Here is a 22852-nt window from a genome sequence, read left to right on the forward strand (position 1 = left end):
CAAACAGGAGGTAAGAAATATACCCCAAAAAACCCAATATGGAATTGGTCATGCATACATAAGCAACTGTACCTGATAAACGTGTTATATCCTGGGTCTGTGCACATAACTGGAAAATAGTGAATAGCAAATCTTCAGAGGATGGCATCATTAAACATCCTTTAACCGAAGTGAAAAAACTAGAAGCTATGTCACAGATCAAAGACACTGACAGTTCTGTATTTCCAGCTTCTGAAAGATCCTTAGCTTTTGAGAGAGCGGCTTGAAGTTTGTCAATTATTCTTTTAACATAAACTTCACCAATTAAGGACTCTAAGGATTAAGAGAGAGATTGATCATAAAACCACCAGCTCTACTATTATCAGAGAATTCTCATTTTTAGTGTCCTGAAAAAAAACTGGCTTTTTATTAGCACACATGATAAATACTATACTGTCTGACTTACCTATACCAAGTGCCTCAAATGCTCTATCCATGGCAAGTTAGTGTTCTAATTCTTCTAGAAGTCTATTACTCATTAGTAAAGTCTGAACCACTTACCATTTTTAATTAACTGAGATAATACCAAGCTTAGGAGAGTCCATTGTTCTGAATGAAATGATTCGGCTGAAGTTACTGTCATCTTCAAGCTGATGTTACACAGATCATCGGCCAAAGTCACAAGCTTCTCACCTAATACATCTCCTTTTAGCCATGTAGAACTTAAGGAATGTTTCTCCGAGCTTGAACAGGCCTAATGTTTAAAAAGTATACAAATATTTTTCAAATTAGTTGTTTACTCTTTTAATCTCCAAGTAAACCTCTTGGCTTGTTATAATAATCTACATTAAAAACATGCACTTTATGCTTTTTAAATGTGTTCTTCAAAGTACCAGATCAGTAAGGTCCATTAAAGCATTATATATAAAAGGTGATATCCTAACCCACAGAAATACTTCTAATCAAAAATACTAGATATTAAATTTAAAGACTTGGTTAAGTCACAGTTAATTAAAATTTTCCATCTTGAAAGCAATCTTGAAAAACAGGCTATCACTAAGAAAAGGCAGTTTTCTTTCTTATGTCTGTTCAAACCATCTGAAACCATTGTTTCACTTTAAAGCAAACGGGACTCGGTAAGAAGCTGCTGGAAAAACATATTTGCTTATGCCAACACTTTTTGTGAAATTTTGTGAAATATTCCTTTAAACATTCTGCAGAGCCATATTCATTTGAAAGACAGAAAGTCATGTGGTATGTTTTTTGCTCAGCTGAAAGCCATGCTGTATCTTTTTCACTTATTAACGTTTTCCCCAACTTTATAAGTTTACACAAGGCAGTTTACAGACATTGTACTCCTTCCAGCCTATTTTCCCCATAGCAACAACCCTGTGAGGTGGATTGGGGCGAGTGATTGACCCTGTATTGTCAGCTATCTTCCCCGAGTCTGTCTTGAAGGTGAAATGGAAAAGAGAATTCTCTGCGCTTCCTTTTTTTAACTGATCTGCTCCCTGTCCAAAGCATTTCACTATTCTCAGAGGTTCAGCAGAAAAGAAAAATCAAGCATTACCCTCTTGGCTTGCTCTCATCTAAATTTCCTTAAATGTTTATTTCAAAATCATCTATCTATATAATATATAACCAAAACATAATAAAAAGGATATAGTTTGTAGTCAGAAATGTTTATGCAATGAGAAATTGCCTGCAGGCAGGCAAAAGAGGGGAAGCTGATGCCAAACAATATGAGCTCATCCATTTCAAAGGAACAGTGTCCCAGCAAGCCATAACTAGAAGGAACAACTAAATTACACACACACACACACACACACACACACACACACCATGCATACTGAAGCAACTTGGTGCTTTGCTGAATCCCAGACCAATATGAATAAAATTGGGGGCAGGGAGAGATTTAAACGTACCTTTTGGACTATTTGAAGAAGAATACTCCATTTTAGATCCATCTTGAAAAGAAAAAGAAATACCATCAAAACATGACAATAAAAACCGAACAATTTCCCAGAGTAATGTAATATTAGGAAGAGATATGAATTCAACGGAGAAAAGGTGAATCTGGGTATGAATGGCCATACATGATATACCTATTGGCCACTTATTAAAACAGCTGTGTTCTTCCCTGGGCTTTGAAATTACCTGCATAATCACAGAAAAACAATTATTTGATCTAAGGAGGCGCTAACATGTGCAACATTTTCATCTACAAACTCTAAACTGTACAGATTAGACTGCTACATAGCTCTATTTAATATTGTATTTAATATACAGGGAGTGCAGAATTATTAGGCAAATGAGTATTTTGACCACATCATCCTCTTTATGCATGTTGTCTTACTCCAAGCTGTATAGGCTCGAAAGCCTACTACCGATTAAGCATATTAGGTGATGTGCATCTCTGTAATGAGAAGGGGTGTGGTCTAATGACATCAACACCCTGTATCAGGTGTGCATAATTATTAGGCAACTTCCTTTCCTTTGGCAAAATGGGTCAAAAGAAGGACTTGACAGGCTCAGAAAAGTCAAAAATAGTGAGATATCTTGCAGAGGGATGCAGCACTCTTAAAATTGCAAAGCTTCTGAAGCGTGATCATCGAACAATCAAGCGTTTCATTCAAAATAGTCAACAGGGTCGCAAGAAGCGTGTGGAGAAACCAAGGCGCAAAATAACTGCCCATGAACTGAGAAAAGTCAAGCGTGCAGCTGCCAAGATGCCACTTGCCACCAGTTTGGCCATATTTCAGAGCTGCAACATCACTGGAGTGCCCAAAAGCACAAGGTGTGCAATACTCAGAGACATGGCCAAGGTAAGAAAGGCTGAAAGACGACCACCACTGAACAAGACACACAAGCTGAAACGTCAAGACTGGGCCAAGAAATATCTCAAGACTGATTTTTCTAAGGTTTTATGGACTGATGAAATGAGAGTGAGTCTTGATGGGCCAGATGGATGGGCCCGTGGCTGGATTGGTAAAGGGCAGAGAGCTCCAGTCCGACTCAGACGCCAGCAAGGTGGAGGTGGAGTACTGGTTTGGGCTGGTATCATCAAAGATGTGCTTGTGGGGCCTTTTCGGGTTGAGGATGGAGTCAAGCTCAACTCCCAGTCCTACTGCCAGTTTCTGGAAGACACCTTCTTCAAGCAGTGGTACAGGAAGAAGTCTGCATCCTTCAAGAAAAACATGATTTTCATGCAGGACAATGCTCCATCACACGCGTCCAAGTACTCCACAGCGTGGCTGGCAAGAAAGGGTATAAAAGAAGGAAATCTAATGACATGGCCTCCTTGTTCACCTGATCTGAACCCCATTGAGAACCTGTGGTCCATCATCAAATGTGAGATTTACAAGGAGGGAAAACAGTACACCTCTCTGAACAGTGTCTGGGAGGCTGTGGTTGCTGCTGCACGCAATGTTGATGGTGAACAGATCAAAACACTGACAGAATCCATGGATGGCAGGCTTTTGAGTGTCCTTGCAAAGAAAGGTGGCTATATTGGTCACTGATTTGTTTTTGTTATGTTTTTGAATGTCAGAAATGTATATTTGTGAATGTTGAGATGTTATATTGGTTTCACTGGTAAAAATAAATAATTGAAATGGGTATATATTTGTTTTTTGTTAAGTTGCCTAATAATTATGCACAGTAATAGTCACCTGCACACACAGATATCCCCCTAAAATAGCTATAACTAAAAACAAACTAAAAACTACTTCCAAAAATATTCAGCTTTGATATTAATGAGTTTTTTGGGTTCATTGAGAACATGGTTGTTGTTCAATAATAAAATTAATCCTCAAAAATACAACTTGCCTAATAATTCTGCACTCCCTGTAATCTTCTAAAGAAACATACATACATATGGCCCATGCATAACGTCTCACTGTTTTATTCAACATGAAAACTAGACTAGATTTAAATGAGATCTATTTTCATTGGGTATTCCTAGTCAGAAGCTCAGAAAATGTGTCCTTGAAGAAAATTCAATCTTTCCCCTTAAGCATAGTACTTTATTTGTCGTATCATCAGAAAGTATGGCTAGTGAAAATGTAGACAAAAATCTGAATGTTCACAATACCTAGATCAGGGGTCAGCAACCTGAAAAAGCAAAAGAGCCACTGGGAACCGGTTCCATCACACATAAAAAAAAGTGGGAGCCCCGCGCGTGCATCCACGCACGTGCATGCGCATAAAACAAAATGTTTTGCGCATGCGCAAAACATTTTTTTGCGCATGCCCAAAACGTTTTTGTGCATGCGCGTGCGTGGATGCATGCGCGCGCGTGGATACACGCGCGCGTTTCCACTTTTTTTTATGTGGACACACCTGCACGCCAGCAGCGACGGGTCTCCATGGTGACGGGCGCTGGGTTGCGGCGCCGCCTTCAGCCCGGGCGTCGCCGGAGCCACCCCCAGGACCTCCAAACTGCCGCCCGACCTCCGCCCGAAAACCAGCAGGTCTCGACACGGGTGTTTGGGCGGAGCTGCGCACGCACCTCTCCAAAGGTTTGGAGAGTGAGCGCGCACCTCTCCCAAGCCGCCGCCGTCCGGAGACCTGCCGCGTTCGTCAAACATTGACGAACACGGCAGCTGTGCAAACGGGATTGCGGCGGCTTGGAGAGGTGCGCACGCACCTCCGCCCTTCGGAAAGGTGCGCGCGCACCTCTCGGAACGGGCGGTGCCACTCTCCATTTGGAGAGGTGCGCGCGCACCACTGCCCATTCAAAGAGGTGCGCGCGCACCGGGCGACTGGGAGCCGCAGGAGACGGCTCAAAGAGCCGCATGCGGCTCCGGAGTCGCGGGTTGCCGACCTGTGACCTAGAGGGTGAAACTATGTCTCAGAAGACAGATGTTGCCTCTCTCTTAATTGACCTTCCAAAACCTAGGAAATACATTTAGTTTGATATATAAAACTGATTTCAGTGGGACTTCAATACTAATCAATTTACAGCTTCCCTGATTAGGAAGATAGTATGAAGCAGCAGCTGATTTTGTGCTATACTTTATGATATTATTTTACAGTGTTGGCCTGAAAACTCATTGTAAACTGTACCATGAAATGGATAAATAAGAAAAATCAGTAACAGATAAAAAACAGATGCTTTTAAAGGATAATTAAAAGTACTTTTATAACTACCTTAATGCAATTCCAATTCTAAATATTAAGAAATTTATGCATGTTATTTGGTAAGCCATAGCTACCAAGATGCAAGTACAAATGTTAGTACTGCAAATTCTAATTAGTCTAACAGAATGTATTAAAACAAAGTGAATGAAATCAATTTACTGAATAAGAAAACTGTACCTTTGTTAAATCATTGAGAATATTTTCCCTCTCTATGGGACTGCTGCAGCAATGGAGAATGCTATATAAAATATCAACCAAGAAGTCTGTCTCTTTTCTCCAATCTTCTTTCAGCCAAACAATTAACTTTTCATGCAGAAACTGAATAGATGGATTTTCATATTGAACATCGTTTCTTTCTTCTACAAGCACCTGAAAAACTTTACGAGAAGCAAAGTTGCTGAGCAGAGCAGAGAGGAACTTTAAGTGTTGGTCAGATGTCTGTTGACTGGTATACCCTATACTTAGTACTGCAAGTTTACAAACTAAAGCTTCTAAAGATTCATTCTGTAGAGGAAAAATATGTTTCCCATGAATTTCATGAATAACATTACTGGATTCATTGCTAGTTCTCATGTCAACAAAATTCTCATGTTCGGTGTTAATTTCAGCTTTTCTGTCTTCTGCAAATCTTACATTTACAACTTTTTTTCTATTTTTTTTCATCTTGTTTTCTGGGTTCTGCAGAATTTGCAACAAAGAAGACATGGCAGCCAGCGATTTCTCATCTGCGTCCATTACAGCAACATGTCCCACACATATATTTGAAAGGCCATCCCAAAAGTTAGATAACATTCTCTGAAAAGTGAGGGTTGTTCTATCATCATCAGTTATTTCTGCTTTTGTTTTCCAAACATTCAGCATGTCTGCAAGTTCATAAAACAAAGGTCCATTTTGTAACTTGGGCTCTTTAATTACTGTATCAATGAGAGGAATTAACTGCAAAGAAAAAAACAAATGTATTTTAATCCCAACTTGAACTAATACCTTTTGCGAAAACTGTTTCAACCAAAGCAGCATTTTTTTAATTTTTAGTTATTTTTTACAAGCCCATGTGGATTCATTTCATGAGCAGAAGTGAGACAGAGGGAATAGGTATGTGAAGGTAGTTCTCAACTTACAACCACACTTGAGTCCCAAATTTCTGTTGTTAAATGAACTTTTTCCTAGTTTACGACTTTTCTTGCCACAGTTGTTAAGTGAATCACTGCAATTGCTAAGTTATTAAAATGGTTATTAAGTGAATCTTGCTTCCCCATTGATTTTGCTTGTCAGAAGGTAACAAAAGGAGATTACATGACCCTGGGACATTGCAACTGTCATAAATATATACCAATTGCCAAGCATCCCAATTTTGATCATGTGAACATGGGAAAAATGGTCATAAGTCACTTTTTCAGGGCCATTGTAACTTCAAATGGTCACTAAACGAATGATTGTTAAGTTGAGGACTACTTGTGTCCAGGTCGATGCTGTGTACAAACCAGCAATAATATAATTAGAGAAAATAGAAGTCTCATTGCTGTGTAAAGGGGAAATGTTTATAGGAGGAGCAAACAGAAGCAAATTTTATGACAAACATGTATTTTCAGATAACATTTTTGTTGCTTCAGAAGAGCATATTTCAACTGGAAACTGTTCAAACCACTGGTGCAAATTAAACTCACCTAGTATTAATATAAAAATCAGTTAAAACCTCTAAAGATAATCCAATATTTTATTTTTGCCATGATAACATACCTGGATATTTATAAGCATTTCTTGTATTTTAACTTGTTCTTCTTCTTCCCCAATATTCTGTAGGACTGTAAACTGTAAACACTCCATAAAAGTTGATATGATGGCTGAAGATTCTGAACGACAAACCATCGCTCTTTCAGTGAACAGCCTAAGGAAACAGAATGAACACCGGCTTGAGTTATTTGTAAAAATAACGAAAGCAGGAATCAATCAATCAATCAATTAAAGTTAATTTTCACATTCACATCGGATTAAAAAATGCTATAATCAATAATTGGATTCATATGGTGTTTTTAGCAACAGCAACTGAAAAATTAGCACCAGAAACTTAAAATTTAAAAACATAAAACAAAAAAATGCTACGCAGAGGAAAGCTTACAAACTTTCATCATCGAAATACTACTTTAAGTTTCATTACAATTCTCAGAAGACCTAGTGATTGCAGTTTTCAAATTCAACTATTTCCTATTCATCTTTAAATAAAACATAAAATATTATCTACACATGCACACACACTTAAAACATAAAACACAAACATTATTTGATTAAAAAAGCATGAGCTAATTATCATACCCGTTAATTATAGAAGTGAAGAATGTTGTTGAATAGTTCAGCTTTGGATCTGCAACATTATGAGGCACCTTGCTAATAAATGGCAAGATATTAGGATATATAATAGTAGCAAGTCCCCTTCCTCCTTCTCGAAGCACTGTCCATAATTTTGGTAGAACTCCTTTTTTTGCATTCACGTGGCTCCAACAATCCTACAGAGCAATAAATGTGAAGCAGTAAATTACAGAATACTTTGTTTCTTGATACTGAAAATGAAGCATCCTAGTTCCTTGACTTGATATTAAATAAATTATCTGGAGACAGAGACGTTAAGGTATCCATAACTAATTCAAATATTATGTACTGATTCAGAAGGGGAAAAATTAAAGTGCTGATATGAAAGATAAAGCCTACCCATTTAAATCTTCTACCAAATTATTAGTGAAATATCAAATATGTTGGCTGCATTAGATAAAAACAAAATCCAATTGAGTTATGCTTATTTATTAAACAGTCTCAAAAAAAAAATTTCAGGTGGCTCTTTGGCAGTAGGCTTCCTGATTTAAATGGGAGGTACTAGGAATTACTCAAGATGACCTTGGTCAACTGTGAACCTGAGAAGAGGACCTAGAAGCTAGAAATTCTCAGTGGGAGATGTCAGAGAATTGTGTTTCCATTTTTCCTTCCAGCTGCCTGCTATTTTAAGAACACCAGGTTTTTAACAGCATGTTTCAATATTTTTTCTTTTTTTATTTTCAAATGTTGATCGACTGGTTGAATGCTGATCTAATTTAACCCCCTGCTGAATCTTAAAGTGATTTTTTTAAAGTTCTTTTTTATTGTTTTATTGGCTGCCATAAATAACTTCCACTTCTTCCACATGGAAGACACGGGCAAATTTTGGGTAGTGAAAGAGATTTGATTTGATTTACATTTGGACTGAACTTTCACTATAGGAATTTTGTATTTTATAAAATAAAAAAACCCCTCTGGTCTTAGTTTTTTAAAATTTTGAATGGAAATCTTTTTTTGGGGGGTTGGGAAATTTCTTCTCAATGTTTTTGAGGCTAATTTGCTATGGTGCTTTTCATGTCTTTGAGAGGAGCTGTTTACAACTATAAAAGTTCCGACTGTAAAAGTTTAACTACTGAAGTATTTTGGACTATATACATAAAACTATAGTAAAAATGCAGGCAATATATTAAGACAAAGCTTATTGGGAAAGTTGGAAAAACAGAATACTTTTTAAGTTGAAATTTTGGATAAAAAGCTTGATACAGTAACAATGATTTTAAATCAACTTGAAGACGGTAACCAGATGCAAGTAACAGCACTACAACAAGATTTACAACTAGATGTATTAAAAGTGTAATTTGCTGCTGGCATACCTGAAAGATGAGATTGACTTGGAAAATACAAGTTGATTAGAGAACTCGGAGAAAGATATGAATTTTAAAGACTCAAAGTTGATAGAAATGACTAGTGATGTTTTTCAAGATCAAAGGAGATTGGGGAATGGAGTTATTATACCCAGTCAGAAAACATGTAAGAGATGTTATGTTACAATTTACAGGAGACATTTTGATACAACAAATGCTATGGAGATATATACAACAAAGACTTTAGGGAATAAAATCCAACTGTTAGGAAAGATCCCACTTAATATCTTAAGGATAAGCCTTATTTTTAATAACCAATTGAGGATATTTGATCCTGAATGGACCAGAGACAATGGTTGTGATGACTTACGGTAGACCTGAAGCCATTATGGACTCTCTGTGAGTGGAATACCTTAAATAGACTGCTAACAGAGGGTTTTGAAGTTTAATTTAGCTCTTGGTTTTACCTGTTAATTATGTTTCCATATAGTCGATAGATGTCAGGATAATTGGGTTGGGTAAACAGAGTGGTAGAAACTTATAAATTGTGGGTTGCCTGCTTCGCAAGGGGGGAGGAGTTATTATCTTTGAAGTATATTTATCAGTATTCAATTCCGGAGACAATTTAAGTGTATGTGGGGTTTTTAATATATTTTTGTGTATTTTTTTCTAATTTTGTTTTTTGTATTTTTTGGTTTGTATTTTTTTATTTATTTTTTTATTTATTTATTTATTTATTATTTATTTATTTATATATATATATATTACATTTATATACCGCCCTTTCCCGGAGGACTCAGGGCGGTTTACAGGGTAATTAAAAACCAAAATACAAAAGTTAAAAAACCAAGTTTTAAAAAAATTAAATTTAGCCCTGTATAAGTAAAAACCCCAGTTAAAATAAAATTAATCCTCAGCCTGGGCCAGAGAGCTCGAAGAGCCAGGTCTTCAGGTCCCGGCGGAATGAACGGAGGTCAGGGGCAGTCCTCAGCTCCACTGGCAGCTGGTTCCAAAGGGCAGGCACCCCCACTGAGAAGGCCCTATCCCTGGGTGTCGTCCGCCGGCAATTTAAACCATTTTAATGGTTTAAATAATGGTTAATGGTTTAAATAAAATAAAAAAATGATAAAGATATATAATCTGAAAGATGCCCATGAGTTAAGTAATGGCTTCATGTATAATGATGTAAAAACATAATGACTTCCAGAATTACCTCAATAGTAGTAAGAACATGAAGTACAGCTTCCCAAAGAGCAAGGCATACAATAGCATCACTATCATCAATGCTAAGGAGAACGGCTGGACAAACTCTTGATGCTTCTGCATTCATGGACTCAGGAATGTACTGACAAAAGGTAGTAATCACCTCAAAGAAAGCAGAACGAACCTAAAATAGAACAAGAGGAAACCTGAATATGTTCATGTTGACATGCTTAGACTATAAGTAGACCTCGGTTAATGATGGTCCTATTAAGCCACCATTCAAAGTTACGGCAATGCTGAAAAGGTTTATGAAAAACCTTCCCTGTTGTTTGGGTTCACCCAATTGTTTGGGATTATATCTTTCCGTCAGCCTGCAAAGCAGACCAGGCAGGAAATATAGCTAGATGAGCTAATTCAACCTTACAGTGAAAATTACATTAACAAAATCTTGCAAGTCCGACAAATTGACATCTCTCCCTCATCCTTTATAACCAAAGAAACTAGGAAAGGTGTCTTGTGAGCTGCTTACCCTGCCCATATTCCTGCTGTGGGCTAAACTGCCTTTTATCTGATTGTTCCCTTTGCCTTGTCTCCCAAAGTCAGTGCCACATGCCATTATATCTTCTGACATTGTAAAGCAAAGGCAAGCTGAAGTAAAATCATGAGCGTTTGCAATCACTTAATTTTAACTTAGCAACCACTTCACTTAAGAACCAAATCTCTGGAACCTGCGCTCTCCCTGCAGGACTACCCCCCCACCTCCCCAAATTTCATGATTTAAAATAAATGAAGCTTACATTTTAAAACACAAGAGAGCATCTAGTAGAAAAATATGGAACTATTTTAATAATTCAAATAGCTGTAATTTCTTTTGAACTAATGCTTTAAAACTTCTTCACAGAAATAGTTCTTATCCAGGACTAACATTTAAGAAGTTGGGATATAAGGTACTACTCAGTCATAAGGAAATTGGAACATAATCTTCACCATCATTTTTAAAGGATTTTAAACAATATTGCCAGCTCAAAAATAGTAATAATGCTAGATGTTATTTTAATGGGATTTTTCCAAGAATTTTTTTCAGATAAATCCAGTAAATATGAAAAAATACGCCTTGTGATGAAAACAAAAAGCAATCTTAATGCCTACGATTTATAAAATTCTTATTTTATCTTTGTTGTGTTTCAGAATAACGATAAAGATACCTGTGCTATGTTATGTTTCCCATATTTCCAAAATTTGTTTTGAGAGAGCAGTGTCTTAAGCCTCTCCTCCAAAGATTTAATCTCATTATTGGGCATCATACAAAGCAATTTCTTTAAAGATAACAAAGAAGAAGTTATAATTCGATGAAATTTGGCTTCTCTTTCTTCTTCTGGAACTGCTCTGCATAAAAAAACACAAGAGCATGGTTTACAAATACAAAATTTACTATATTTTTTTCATATCTGATTTTAAATCCCATTAAAGACAACACACCCATATCCTGAAAACCAGAATTTTAACTGCATGAATGCAGCAACTGCATAGATCTACTATTACTGCAAATAATAGGAAGCAAGTCACTCCCAAAATTTCCCTGTTTTTTCAGGTTTAATTCCTTAAAAGTCATAGAACTGAGTGCACGTCAATGGCAACTGGAGTTCCCTAATGTATATCATTTCTTATTAACACATTTAGAAAATCTGCACATTCGGAGAAAACAAAATAGGTGAGTCACCTGACTTCTTTGTTAACAAGGGTTTTTTTGCTATGCAGAAACAACAGTTCTCATCGTGAAAAGGCAACAACCTTCATCTTAACACAACTGAAGCTCTGACCAGCAGTACCAATGGCCAGAGGTTTCTCTGCACAGAAACTATGCAGATATGGGAATGACTAGAGGAGGTCTCCAAAGAGAAAACCTAACTGGGAGAATATATTTCACGTCACCTGACACGGTAGAGGCTGAACATCTTTTATTTCAAGAAACATCTTTTTCAATACTTTTAAAACTAAATTTATTTTTCCAAAGAAATAAAAATATACTATACATACTGTGGATCACTTAGTGTATCAGGAGTTTCTTTCAAAAGATGATCTTGTAGTACCTGGACAAAAAACAGTCAGGTATCCTTAAATGGAAAAATACTCAATTTATAGATAAGTTTTTTAAAAGTACAATAATGCAATATTACAATGTTAAATGTACATTTCATTTAATTTAAAATTATTATGGTATGAATCGAAGTGTAACTTTGCATATTTATTCTGTTTAAAAAGATTATCTAATGATTATGTCTAAAGCATTCCACCTAGACAAAAAAGCCAAATAAATGAACAGTGGGAAATATCTCTCTCTCTCTCTCTCTCTCTCTCTCTCTCTGTCTCTCTCTCTCACACACACATATACACACACACACACACATATGTAATATATATGAATATATAAGAAAACATTATTTCTAAATTTCAGTTTCACATAATATAAATTCAAAATAATTTAGAAAGAACAGTTTTCTTTAATTGTATATGTGAATTGTAATAAGAATTACCAACATTATGTTCAATAAGTTATTGTGATCTCAGATAAAGTTAATTAGGTGGATACATTTATCATTTTATTTATTTATTGTGATTTAATTAGTATTTAGAGTAGTAGTTTACGGCTCAGGCTACAAACTGGGAGACTGAGTGGCAGTTCTGCCTCAAGCGTGAAACCAACTGGGTACCTTTGAGCCAGGTACCCAGGTAGAAAGAAGATAATGGCAGAACTGTGCCAAAAAACCGACAAACTCATCCAGGAAGTCCCAGGCCACATGGCCGACTTGAAACTGCAAAACATCATCATTTTAAAAAGTGGCAGTGACTGTAGTGTAAAAGCAAAAAACTGTTTCCATTGGACTTCTTTAAGAAGCCCCAGTATATCCTTTTCTGTTAATTTTTAATTATATAGTTAACAAAAATTAAAAAGCATACAAACTTGAAAACTTACATTTAAAATTTCATCTTTACAAAACACTAAGGCTTCAGATTGTTTGCTTGGTGGAAAGGCCTTTTCGAATGCCTCTTTTGCTGCTGATGCTGCTGGAGAGTAAATATCACACTGAGCTATAAGCCAATATCCCATAATGTTTTTTAAATGAGGAGCTAAATGTTTTCTGACTTTCAGAATAAGCTGTTCAAAAGCTTGCTGTGTTGCTTCCCGGACTCGGCGATCGTGGTCCTATCATAAACATTGACAAGTACAAAAATAATGATATAATTTCACTATACATATGAACAATTTCAGATTACCTATTTCTCTAAAGCAAATTTTACTGAGTCATATCTTACAGCTAAAAATATACATACATTAATCCCTGATTTTCTATATGGCTTTCCACCCCACACTACAGCACTACCACTGGTGTATCTCATTCTAAGCTTTCTGCAGAACAAATCGACCTTCCAAGAGGTACAACAGAACTTTGACTTTATCTCCGACCACTACTGCAGCTAATTAAAAGCATAAATATAAATTTCAGTACTTACAAGAGAAATTTTGCAATAGATTCTAGGCCAGTAAGGTAGAACTCCTTTGACAATCTCTGTCTCTCTTTCTTTGCACATTACCCCAAATTCTTGCATAGCCTAAAATTAAAAATAAGTTGGTTTTTTTTAAAAAAAAACAAAGCTGATGATTATCCAGTATTATGTTTTCTATTGTGGTGGTGATTTTAAAAAAGCTAATGTTTACCAATGGATACTGTGTGTACAAGACAGTATTGATTTTTTTTTAAAAAAATCTATTTGTTTACTAGACTTCTATGGCCATGAATTTTAAGAAACAAAACTCTCAGAGGCTTTAAAATTAAAGAAAGAAAAACCTGGTACCTCAGCCACTTTCTTCTAAGGCATCCAATACAACCATCTCCAGGCTCCAACTGACCCTCCCCAAACACGATTTCTTACTCTGCAGAATGTCACTATGTGAAATGAGCAGCTATATAAATAGTATAAAGAATTTTTCAATATATGTTGATGTCTGTCAATGTATGTTGACTTAATAAACATAACACACTGTGCATTTTCTATGTCAACTTTTACTTGAGTTTATACAATAATTTTATAACTTTTTAAATTAATCATTTAAATTCTAATAGGAAGCTCCTTGCCCCATTGTCATGATTTAATATCCATAAGTTTATTAAAATGGAATGACAAAAATGTTGTAAAAATATAACGCAGTATTGAATTTTCTATCTAAAATTTGGGACTTTTCACTATAAGTGATAAATGAGGAGTTATAAATTAACATGGGAGAGAGCAAAAAAGGTTACTTAATCCAGGTTTAAAAACATGAAATATTGCTAAATATTCACTTTGTTTGTCAACTGCTTTCTATTGATGTAATGGAAGAGTAGAACAATCAAGTGTGTTTAAAACGGTGGGTGAATTATTTTTATATGCAATGTATGCTTTTGTTAATTTTCTGCTTTTGTTTTTTGATATTTTATTGTTACATTTTATATAAATTATAAAATTATTTTAAAAAAACAAATTACAAATAAATTATAAAATCAAAAATGTTATAGTTGAGAGCCAGTTTGGTCTAGTGCAGACTTGTCAAACACAAGGCCCAGGATTGGACCATGTTTGGCTAGAGATGGAGGGGAGGCCCATGATCCTGGTAGGCCTGGCCATGGCACCAATGGGGATCCAACTTTTGCCTGCTGGGCCTGGGCGTTCTCTACCACGTCTACTCAGGCTTCGTAGCCAGCTGCTTCACGTCCTTCGTGCTGTGTGGGCCTGCAGCTCCAGGCGGCTGCAACTTAATGGACCTGCGCAAGCTGTGGGCGGCCTTGGTGGCAGCAGCCTGCAGTGGAACCGAGGTGCATCGGATGCGCAAGAGGAACATGCTCCATGCATGGGCCAAGGGCAAGACCTACGAGGGGGTGAAGGAAGTGACCAGGGGCAAACTGCTCTCCAACCACAAGCAAAAACAGATGGGACAGAGTAGGCGCGTCTGGAGGTCCACAAAACATGCCTCCCCATCCCCCCACTCTGCCTGCTGCTGATGGTGCTGCTATAGTGCTTGCTCCTTGGAGAGCCAGCCCAGTAGTGGCAGCAGGCTGCAGAGCTCGAGAGTGTGCCAGCTATGGCTGCTGACAGACACCATTAGTCCCTGCACGCTCGCCGCCCTCTGTGCACGGGGGGCGATGATGTCTGGCAGCAGCCAACCTGCCTCGCCTCACCGGCACCCCCACCTCACCTCACCGGACGAGCCTCCCCCCACCACCCCATCCGCCAGACACTCCTGGATTCCCCCAACCCTGCCCAGCCCCCACAGGCACTCCCCATTGTGAGAGACGTTGAGGTGGCCACACCCATCCCAGCCATGCTCACCAGTCGGCTACAACCACCCAGATGGGCACGCCCCCCCAGCCCCACCAAGGACAACCATAATGCTGATGCAGCCTTCAATGAAATCAAGTTTGACACCCCTGGTCTAGTGGTTAAACACCAGGAGACCAGGACACTGTGAATTCTAGCCCCACCTTAGCCTTAAAAATTGGCTGGATGCCTTTGAGCCAGTAACTCTCACTCAGTCCACGTCAGGCTCAGGTGGTAAGCCAGTTGGTCAATTCCTGATGCAACCAATGGATCAACACTCAATTGATATGAAAAAAGAGACTCCGCACTTGCAGGAAAATGTTAGGAAAAAACAAAAAAAACCCCACCAAAATTATGTTACAGCAACAACTAATCCTTTAAATAAATACATAATGACCCTCTAAATATAATATCACAAGCCTACTTTTAACTTGGTTGTGACATCTCTTTTGGAAAGTTTTCTTAGCACCATACGAAAATCAGCATCTATAAGGGTATCTATTTCTTCAGCTCCCTGAATTGCAGGAATGTATCCCAGGTCACTTGAAGAGGTGCCAAAGCCAACAAATCCAGGAACAGTTCCTTGTTCTTTAGCTAAAAGTTCAGCTGTTCTTCCACTGCTAGAAGGCTATATTTGAAAGAGAGAAAAAGAAGAAAGAACTGCTGTTTGAGAATTATTGTAAAATTTAATTTAATTTAATTTAATTTAATATTTATATACCGCCCTTCTCCCTGAGGACTCAGGGCGGTTCACAGGGCAGAATAAAATACTAAATACAAACATTAAAAAGAGATTAAATGATTGCCCAAGTTAAAACAATTGGAATACAATTCTAAAACCCCAAGATAAAATTAAGACACCAAAAATAAAAAACCCCACCAATCCCCATCAGGCTAGGCCGGCTTGTACAAACAGAAACGTCTTGAGATCGCGACGAAAGGAGCGAAGATCGGGCGCCATCCGGAGCTCTACCGGTAGCTGATTCCACAGCTCCGGAGCGCCCACAGAGAAGGATCTCCCCCTGGGGACCACCAATCGACATTCTCTGATCGGTGGCACCCTGAGGAGGCCCTCTCTGTGGGAACGCACAGGGCGCAGGGAGCTTGATGCCGGCAGCAGATGTTCCCTAAGGTACTCCTAAACAAACAAAACAAACAAAATCCTAAACAAACCTCCTTGGGAATCATTGTCATAGTCTGAAGCTGCAATTTTTATTTTAGTTTTTTATATACCACCTTTATTATTTTTATAAACTCAAGGTGGCATATATATATATAATTGTTAACTTTATGGTTTGCTTCTTGATTTCTTCCTTACATTGTTAAAGCAAATAATACTGTTTTACATTTCCAAGAAAAAAAAACCTAAACCTTACAAAATATTAAAAAAATATTAATTTACAATAAAGTTACAATAAAGTTAAAAATAGTAATTGGACAATTTGTAAATTAAGTTACAGCAGATTATTTGTTTATTAAGAAAGCTCATTACTCACTGACAAAATATAAGACAACTTAACATCTGGTGAGAATTTCACATCTGAACTATTACTAATACGCTGTCACCAAATTTTCCCATGCTGTCAACTCCCATACTTCTGAAGGCAATTGTACATACGTGATTCCCAAAGAAACTGCTATATTTAAAAAGTTAACTACATATCAGAATTGGCTGGTTTTCCAAATGAACTTCTCATTAGTTAAATACACTATAAATTGATATTCTAATTCCTAACCATCATTTCTTCTTCCTATCTTCACATACCACTTTTTCCCTATTTTCATCACTTTTATTTAACTTGAGTTCTGCACTTAGAATGAATTCCAAAAAACATATTTGAACAAATGTTACTGTACAGCAGGAGTTCCCAATCACGGGTGCTTGCACCCACTGGGGGTGCGAGAACCTGGGTTTAGAAAGTTTCAAAATGATAGTGTATATAGCATATTTTTGTAAGGGGTGTGAGAATATATCAGAAGCATTCTAGAGGTGTGGGGTATAGAAAAGGATGGGAACTGCTAATCTCTTGATGGCCTTCACAATGCTATGGGGTTTTCATTCTTAAATATTTAGGATGTAATTTTACAGAAAACAAACAAGCAGAAGACCCGGTATATTCACAGTATCTGCCACTGAAAACATGTAATCAGTAAGAGTGCCTCAGGTTTTGAGAAGATAACTACTAAATGTACATGTGTGTGTGTGTGTGTATTATGTATATATATATATGGCATGTGTATATGTGTGGTACATATGTGTATGGGTAGATATATACTTTTTTGAGAGCAGGCAACAGAATTTCATTTTTAATATGGGCCAGTGTGCTCATAGGAGAAAAAATAACAAGGTTATCTTCACAATTTTCAGACATGATATTAAGACATTCCAGAGACAGCAAGATTCACAAACTACAAGGTTGTAACCCCAACTATTTGAAACTAACACAAAGGGGTAATGATTACAGCATTAAAAATGTGCACATGACACTGTCCACAACCAAGAAAGCCAACACCATATGGGAATAATTTGTAACTGAACTCGTTTTTTGACATTTCAAACAGTTCCGAGGCATACTGGTTCTTTTCCCCTCTTGAAAGTTTAGGCACACATTTGTATTCCTTCAAAGGAGACTCGCCCTACAGGAAGCAGGTTGTAACGAGGGTCCCGCGAAGTCTCGTTAGAGTAGTCACTAACACCACCTCCTTGCCAGTGGCAATTAAAGCAACATTTTTAAAACTAGTATCTAGATACTGGTGCGGAATAAGCTGTTTATTTATTTAGCCAAAAGGTAGGCAAAGCTGTCCTCCATGCCTCTCCTTTAAAGTTCGAAAGCGATGAAACGACAACCGGACCTGGCCTCTCTCCAGAAATACTGAATTCCCTCCCAGCGGCATCAACTCCCTTACCCGTACGTTGCCCTTAGTTCGCTGCTTGTTCTTGCCTCCCATGTTAGCGCCTGCAACGCCGTCTGAAACCGAGGGAAAAAAGGGAAGGGAAAACAGAGGACAGGGAATAGAGTTGCTCCAACGTACAGGAAAGGGGGGGGGGTAGAAAGACTGTTTCCGGGTTAAAAGGAAGTAAAGGTAATGGCGGAAGGGACGCCAAAGGCCGTAGGCTCCTCCCCTTTAGTACGCCTCCCTCAGCCTAGGGAAGGATGCAAAGAGTATATGGCGCGTGGTTCGGGGCGGGGCGAACTCGCGCGAGGGTTGTTGTTGATGAACCAGGGGTAGGCAACCTTGGCTCTTTTATGACTCGTGGACTTCAACTCCCAGAATTCCTGAGCCAGCCAACTAGTCACTGAATTTACTGAAAGATGTCCAAGCGAAACGTTTTTACGTTTATACTTGCAAGATGCTTTCTTAATTATTCGAAATGAAATGAACCTTTATTGTCAAAGTACAACTATATGTACATTGAGATTAGCTGAGCCTCCCTTTGTGCTCCCACCCCCACCCCCAACACACAGTGACAACAAACCCTCCATCTTACTACGCCATGTGAACCAACTACACCACACACCGGGCTCCCAAGTCAATTCTGCAGAAGATTCACAAAAGTTATTAATTAATAAGTTGCCACTTTTAACATGATGATGATTTTGTGCCAGCTCTTGTTTTGCTTGTCCTCCCTTCTCCTCCCCCCCCCCGTTTCTGAGTGATTGCGCTTATGCACCACCAATCGGTACCAATTACGTTTTACACTGAGGGTGGCTGTTCCTGTATTTGGTGGTCACACAGTATTTTTTTATTTTTTATTTTAATCCCATTTATATCCCGCCCTTCTCCGAAGACTCAGGGCGGCTTACAATTTAAGCACAAACCAATGTGCTTAGCAATATGTATGTTGTGTTAACAACAGAATTTGTGCTCTTTTTATAAGAAAGCTCAAAAGGCGTTCTTCAAGTGGGTAAATCCATGATTCTCTACAGATTAAAAAAAAAGCTGCAGCCGAAACATTGGTATTTGCCTAGGTTTATTTAAGATAACTTTTTATTCATTTAATATTTTTAACTATGACAGAAGCAACAACTCTCCCCCCCTCAAAAAAAACCCCACAGGGATAAAAATACATTGTCAAAGAGGATTAATTTTTTTAAAAAAAAATGGCAACTGCCATCAGGTCTTCACTCTCAGGGTTTTTTGGCCATAAGGTCAAGGAGAACTTACATTATCAGGTTGTCAAATTCCAAGTACTAGGTATGTAGTATAAAAGAATATTATGTGAAAATACTGGATTTTGTTGCACAATTATATAATCCAATACTTTCTCCCAAAATTTATTAAGGGTAAAACATTGTATAGGGAAACATTCTTACTATATCTCCAGTGTAATTGGTTTTGATAAGCCTTTTTATGTAAATGTAACAGTGTTGAATAAATTCTAATAATTTTTATAAGTTGTACTTGGAGTTCCATTGACTTGTTATAGCACTCTCCTATATTGTCTAGGCAATATAGAAATCTATAATTCATTCATTTCTCAGCATCTCCATATCAAACTGATTTATTGATAAATATCTATAGAAATTAAAGGCAGTTTTTTTAGTTACAAAGACTTTATCAAAGAATTTAACAGTCTGGCATCTCAGATGTCTCAGAAATTGAGAATGCTGCTGTCCAAACAATGTTAACAAATGTAGTAACTGTAAATATTGCCATTACTTATTTGATAGATAGATAAGATAGACAGACAGACAGACAGATAGATAATTGTAAATTATAGTAAAAAGATGGGGAGGGAGGGAACAAGGACTGGATGGGGTAAGATGGGATCTGCTATTAGTCCATCAACCACCTCCAGCATGACAGCTCCCGTTGGGCTCCTAACTCAACTGGCAGAGCCAGGTTTTTCAGGCCTTTATGGAAGATCAGGAATGTGAGAGAGGTCTCACCCCAGATGGGCAAGATGTCCCAAAGGACAGGAGCCATGGCAGAGGAGGCTCTTCTCTTGGACACCAGCTGAAATTCCTTTAATGATGGGATCTACAGCATTCCTGCTCTGCTGGCACAGATGGGATGAGCCTGTCCCATTGGGATGAGAGGGTTCTTCAGGTAACCTGGGCCCATGCCATGCAGGGCTTTATGGGTAATATACAGGCATCATGAATTAAACACAGAAGCAAACTACCAGAAAGTGCAGCTCACAAACTACGGTGTAACATGGGCCATTCTAGGGGCCCAAAGGCTGCCCATGCTGCCACATTCTGCAACAGTTGTAGCTTCTAGATGCTCTTCAAGGGTAGCCCCATATAGAGCACCTTGCAGTAGTCAGATATGAGATGACCAGTGTATTGAACGACTGAGGGCAGGGACTCCTGATCCAAAGGTTTGAATCTTTATTAGACATTAAAAGGTAAATTTTCAACTGATGTAACTGGTTCCAGAAAATTTTGATGCATTTGTATCCCAATACTGTCAATCGAACCAAATTTGCTATAAACAAAGAATTTAATTTTTGAAAGTATTTTCCAGATATAAAAACAGGAATTCCTCTCAAAATATAAATGAATTGGGGAATAATATGCATTTTGAGAGTGTTCACCTTTCCCCAAAAGGGAAGTCAATATCTGAAGAAACCTCTATATTTCATTTATATTACCTGCTACTAAGTGAATTATATTTTTTGGTAAACACATATCCAGATATTTAACAGTATCAAACAAATATGGAATTGATGTTCCTTAAATAGCTGGGAAACCAAATTTTCATCAATAGGCATCAATTCCAATTTGGACCAGTTAATATAGTATCCTGCTATTTTAATAAAGTGATCTATGTTTTACATCACCACTGGGATAGTAGTAATCTGAGGTTTAGAAATAAAGAATCTACTCTGTAGATCTCCTTATGTTGTTCAATTCCATAACCCAAGGGTTCCACACAGATGATAAAAAACAAGGGTGAAAGTGGACTGAAAACATTCCATTAACCTTTACTTTAGATGTACAGTAAGGCACGTATATAATATCTTATTAATTTTATGAATTACAAATTCCAAATCCAAGTTTATTTAATACACCAAACATATATTTATATATTTTGCCATAAAGCTAAATTCAACAAGTTGTCAGGATAACTTAACCACAGGTTACTGAATTTATCTGGACCTCACCAGACCCTGAATCACAAACAAGGCTGTCTTATGTACATCCTGATGACCACTATTGGATTTTTTTAAAAAAAGCTATGCTACCATTTCTAGTCAGGATTTTAGCAGCCTAATTACAGTACAATAGTCTTAACTAACCACAAGATGAGTTCTCACATGTTTGACTAATGGTCCATTGAATGAGAAAATTCTATTTTGCTACTCCCCCTTTTTGCTATTAATCTTGTACAGTACTTGGGACACTTTCCCTGTCCACTAGTATCCACCTCTAGGGGGCAGTGCTCATCTCCATTTTTCAGCCATGGGAGGCAGTTATTGGAAGACACTTCTATGATCATGTGACCAGCATGACTATTATGCCAAGGATCATGAAACACTGTTGCCTTCCCACTAAAATAGTACATTTGCATACCTTCAGACTGCTAGGTTGGCAGGAACTGGGGCAAGTAATTAGAGCTCATTCCATCAAGCAGCACTCAGGTCTTGAATCCAAACTGTCAGCTTTTCAGTTGACAAGCTCAGCATCTCTAACCACTGAGCCTTTTGTGATTCCGTGCCAGCCAGTGGACCCGGCAGTTGAGTCTGGGGAATCAGAGGAGGAGGAGGAGGAGGGGCCTGGAGAGCCATCAGTCGGAGGAAGGCTCTGATGAGCTCCAGGACTTACAATCTGATGAAGAGCCTAGCCCTTCCACTTGTGCTCAGGCTGAGACCCAGCTGTGCTGGGAACCTGAGTCAGACTCTGAGGATTCACACCTGGAAGACATCATAGACGCTCGCAAACACCGACAGGCAACAAGAGCAGGACAGAGAGAGGCAATGGGGTGACTCCAAGGGCAAAGGAGAAAGCATTGAGAAGCCATGTCTTGGGGCTGCATAATAAAAAGGGAAGGTGTGGGCAGTGCTGGTTGCTGAAGGCAACCATTTGCAAAGCACTAAAGTTTCATGGGATCATGTTCTGATTGCCTTGCCTGTGAACAATTCTCCATTTGAATCGTGTTTTGTTTGCCTTTGTTTCTGGGACATTTTGCAGATCTGTAAAATCTGTAATATTAAAAGGGGTTTGTTTTTCCTGCGTTTCCAGCCTACTTGTTGGAAGAGGGGTTTGTCCTTGTGAGTTAACAAGGACTCATGTAGGCTGGGACAGAACAGAGCTATTGCATCCCAGATTGTCCAATATACAGTAAAATAAAAATTCCATATACATGAGTATATATTTGAAGGTCTGGAATTAAAGACTTTTCTAGATCGAGTACCAAAATTATCGATATCAAATGCTATGATGCTGTTTGCCATTTCTGAAGAAACTGAACTATATATCCATATACTACTATAAAAGGACTAAATATTTTAATATGAAATTAGCAAAAGGCTTAATTTTACTGGGGGCCTATAAGAT

The 22852-nt window shown here is 37.9% G+C and overlaps 1 protein-coding gene across 1 annotated transcript in view; it reads right to left on the reverse strand.

The window, feature by feature from the left end:
* Positions 1–18475, reverse strand: part of LTN1 (listerin E3 ubiquitin protein ligase 1) — a 34240-nt gene extending 15765 nt beyond the window's left edge. Inside the window, exons 1-13 of the mRNA XM_081327616.1 lie at positions 18255–18475; positions 15772–15975; positions 13506–13604; positions 12967–13197; positions 12030–12082; positions 11198–11378; positions 10003–10176; positions 7432–7622; positions 6859–7006; positions 5299–6057; positions 1905–1946; positions 541–733; positions 73–312 (exon numbers count right to left, since the gene is read on the reverse strand). Of these exons, the coding sequence (XP_081183742.1) occupies positions 73–312; positions 541–733; positions 1905–1946; positions 5299–6057; positions 6859–7006; positions 7432–7622; positions 10003–10176; positions 11198–11378; positions 12030–12082; positions 12967–13197; positions 13506–13604; positions 15772–15975; positions 18255–18296 (2557 nt within the window). The 5' untranslated portion in view covers positions 18297–18475. The remainder of the gene's footprint in view (positions 1–72; positions 313–540; positions 734–1904; positions 1947–5298; positions 6058–6858; positions 7007–7431; positions 7623–10002; positions 10177–11197; positions 11379–12029; positions 12083–12966; positions 13198–13505; positions 13605–15771; positions 15976–18254) is intronic.
* Positions 18476–22852: the final 4377 nt, after the last annotated feature.

The sequence above is a fragment of the Vipera berus genome, assembly GCF_964194415.1.
Source record: "Vipera berus genome assembly, chromosome: 4".
NCBI classification, from domain to species: Eukaryota; Metazoa; Chordata; class Lepidosauria; order Squamata; family Viperidae; genus Vipera; species Vipera berus.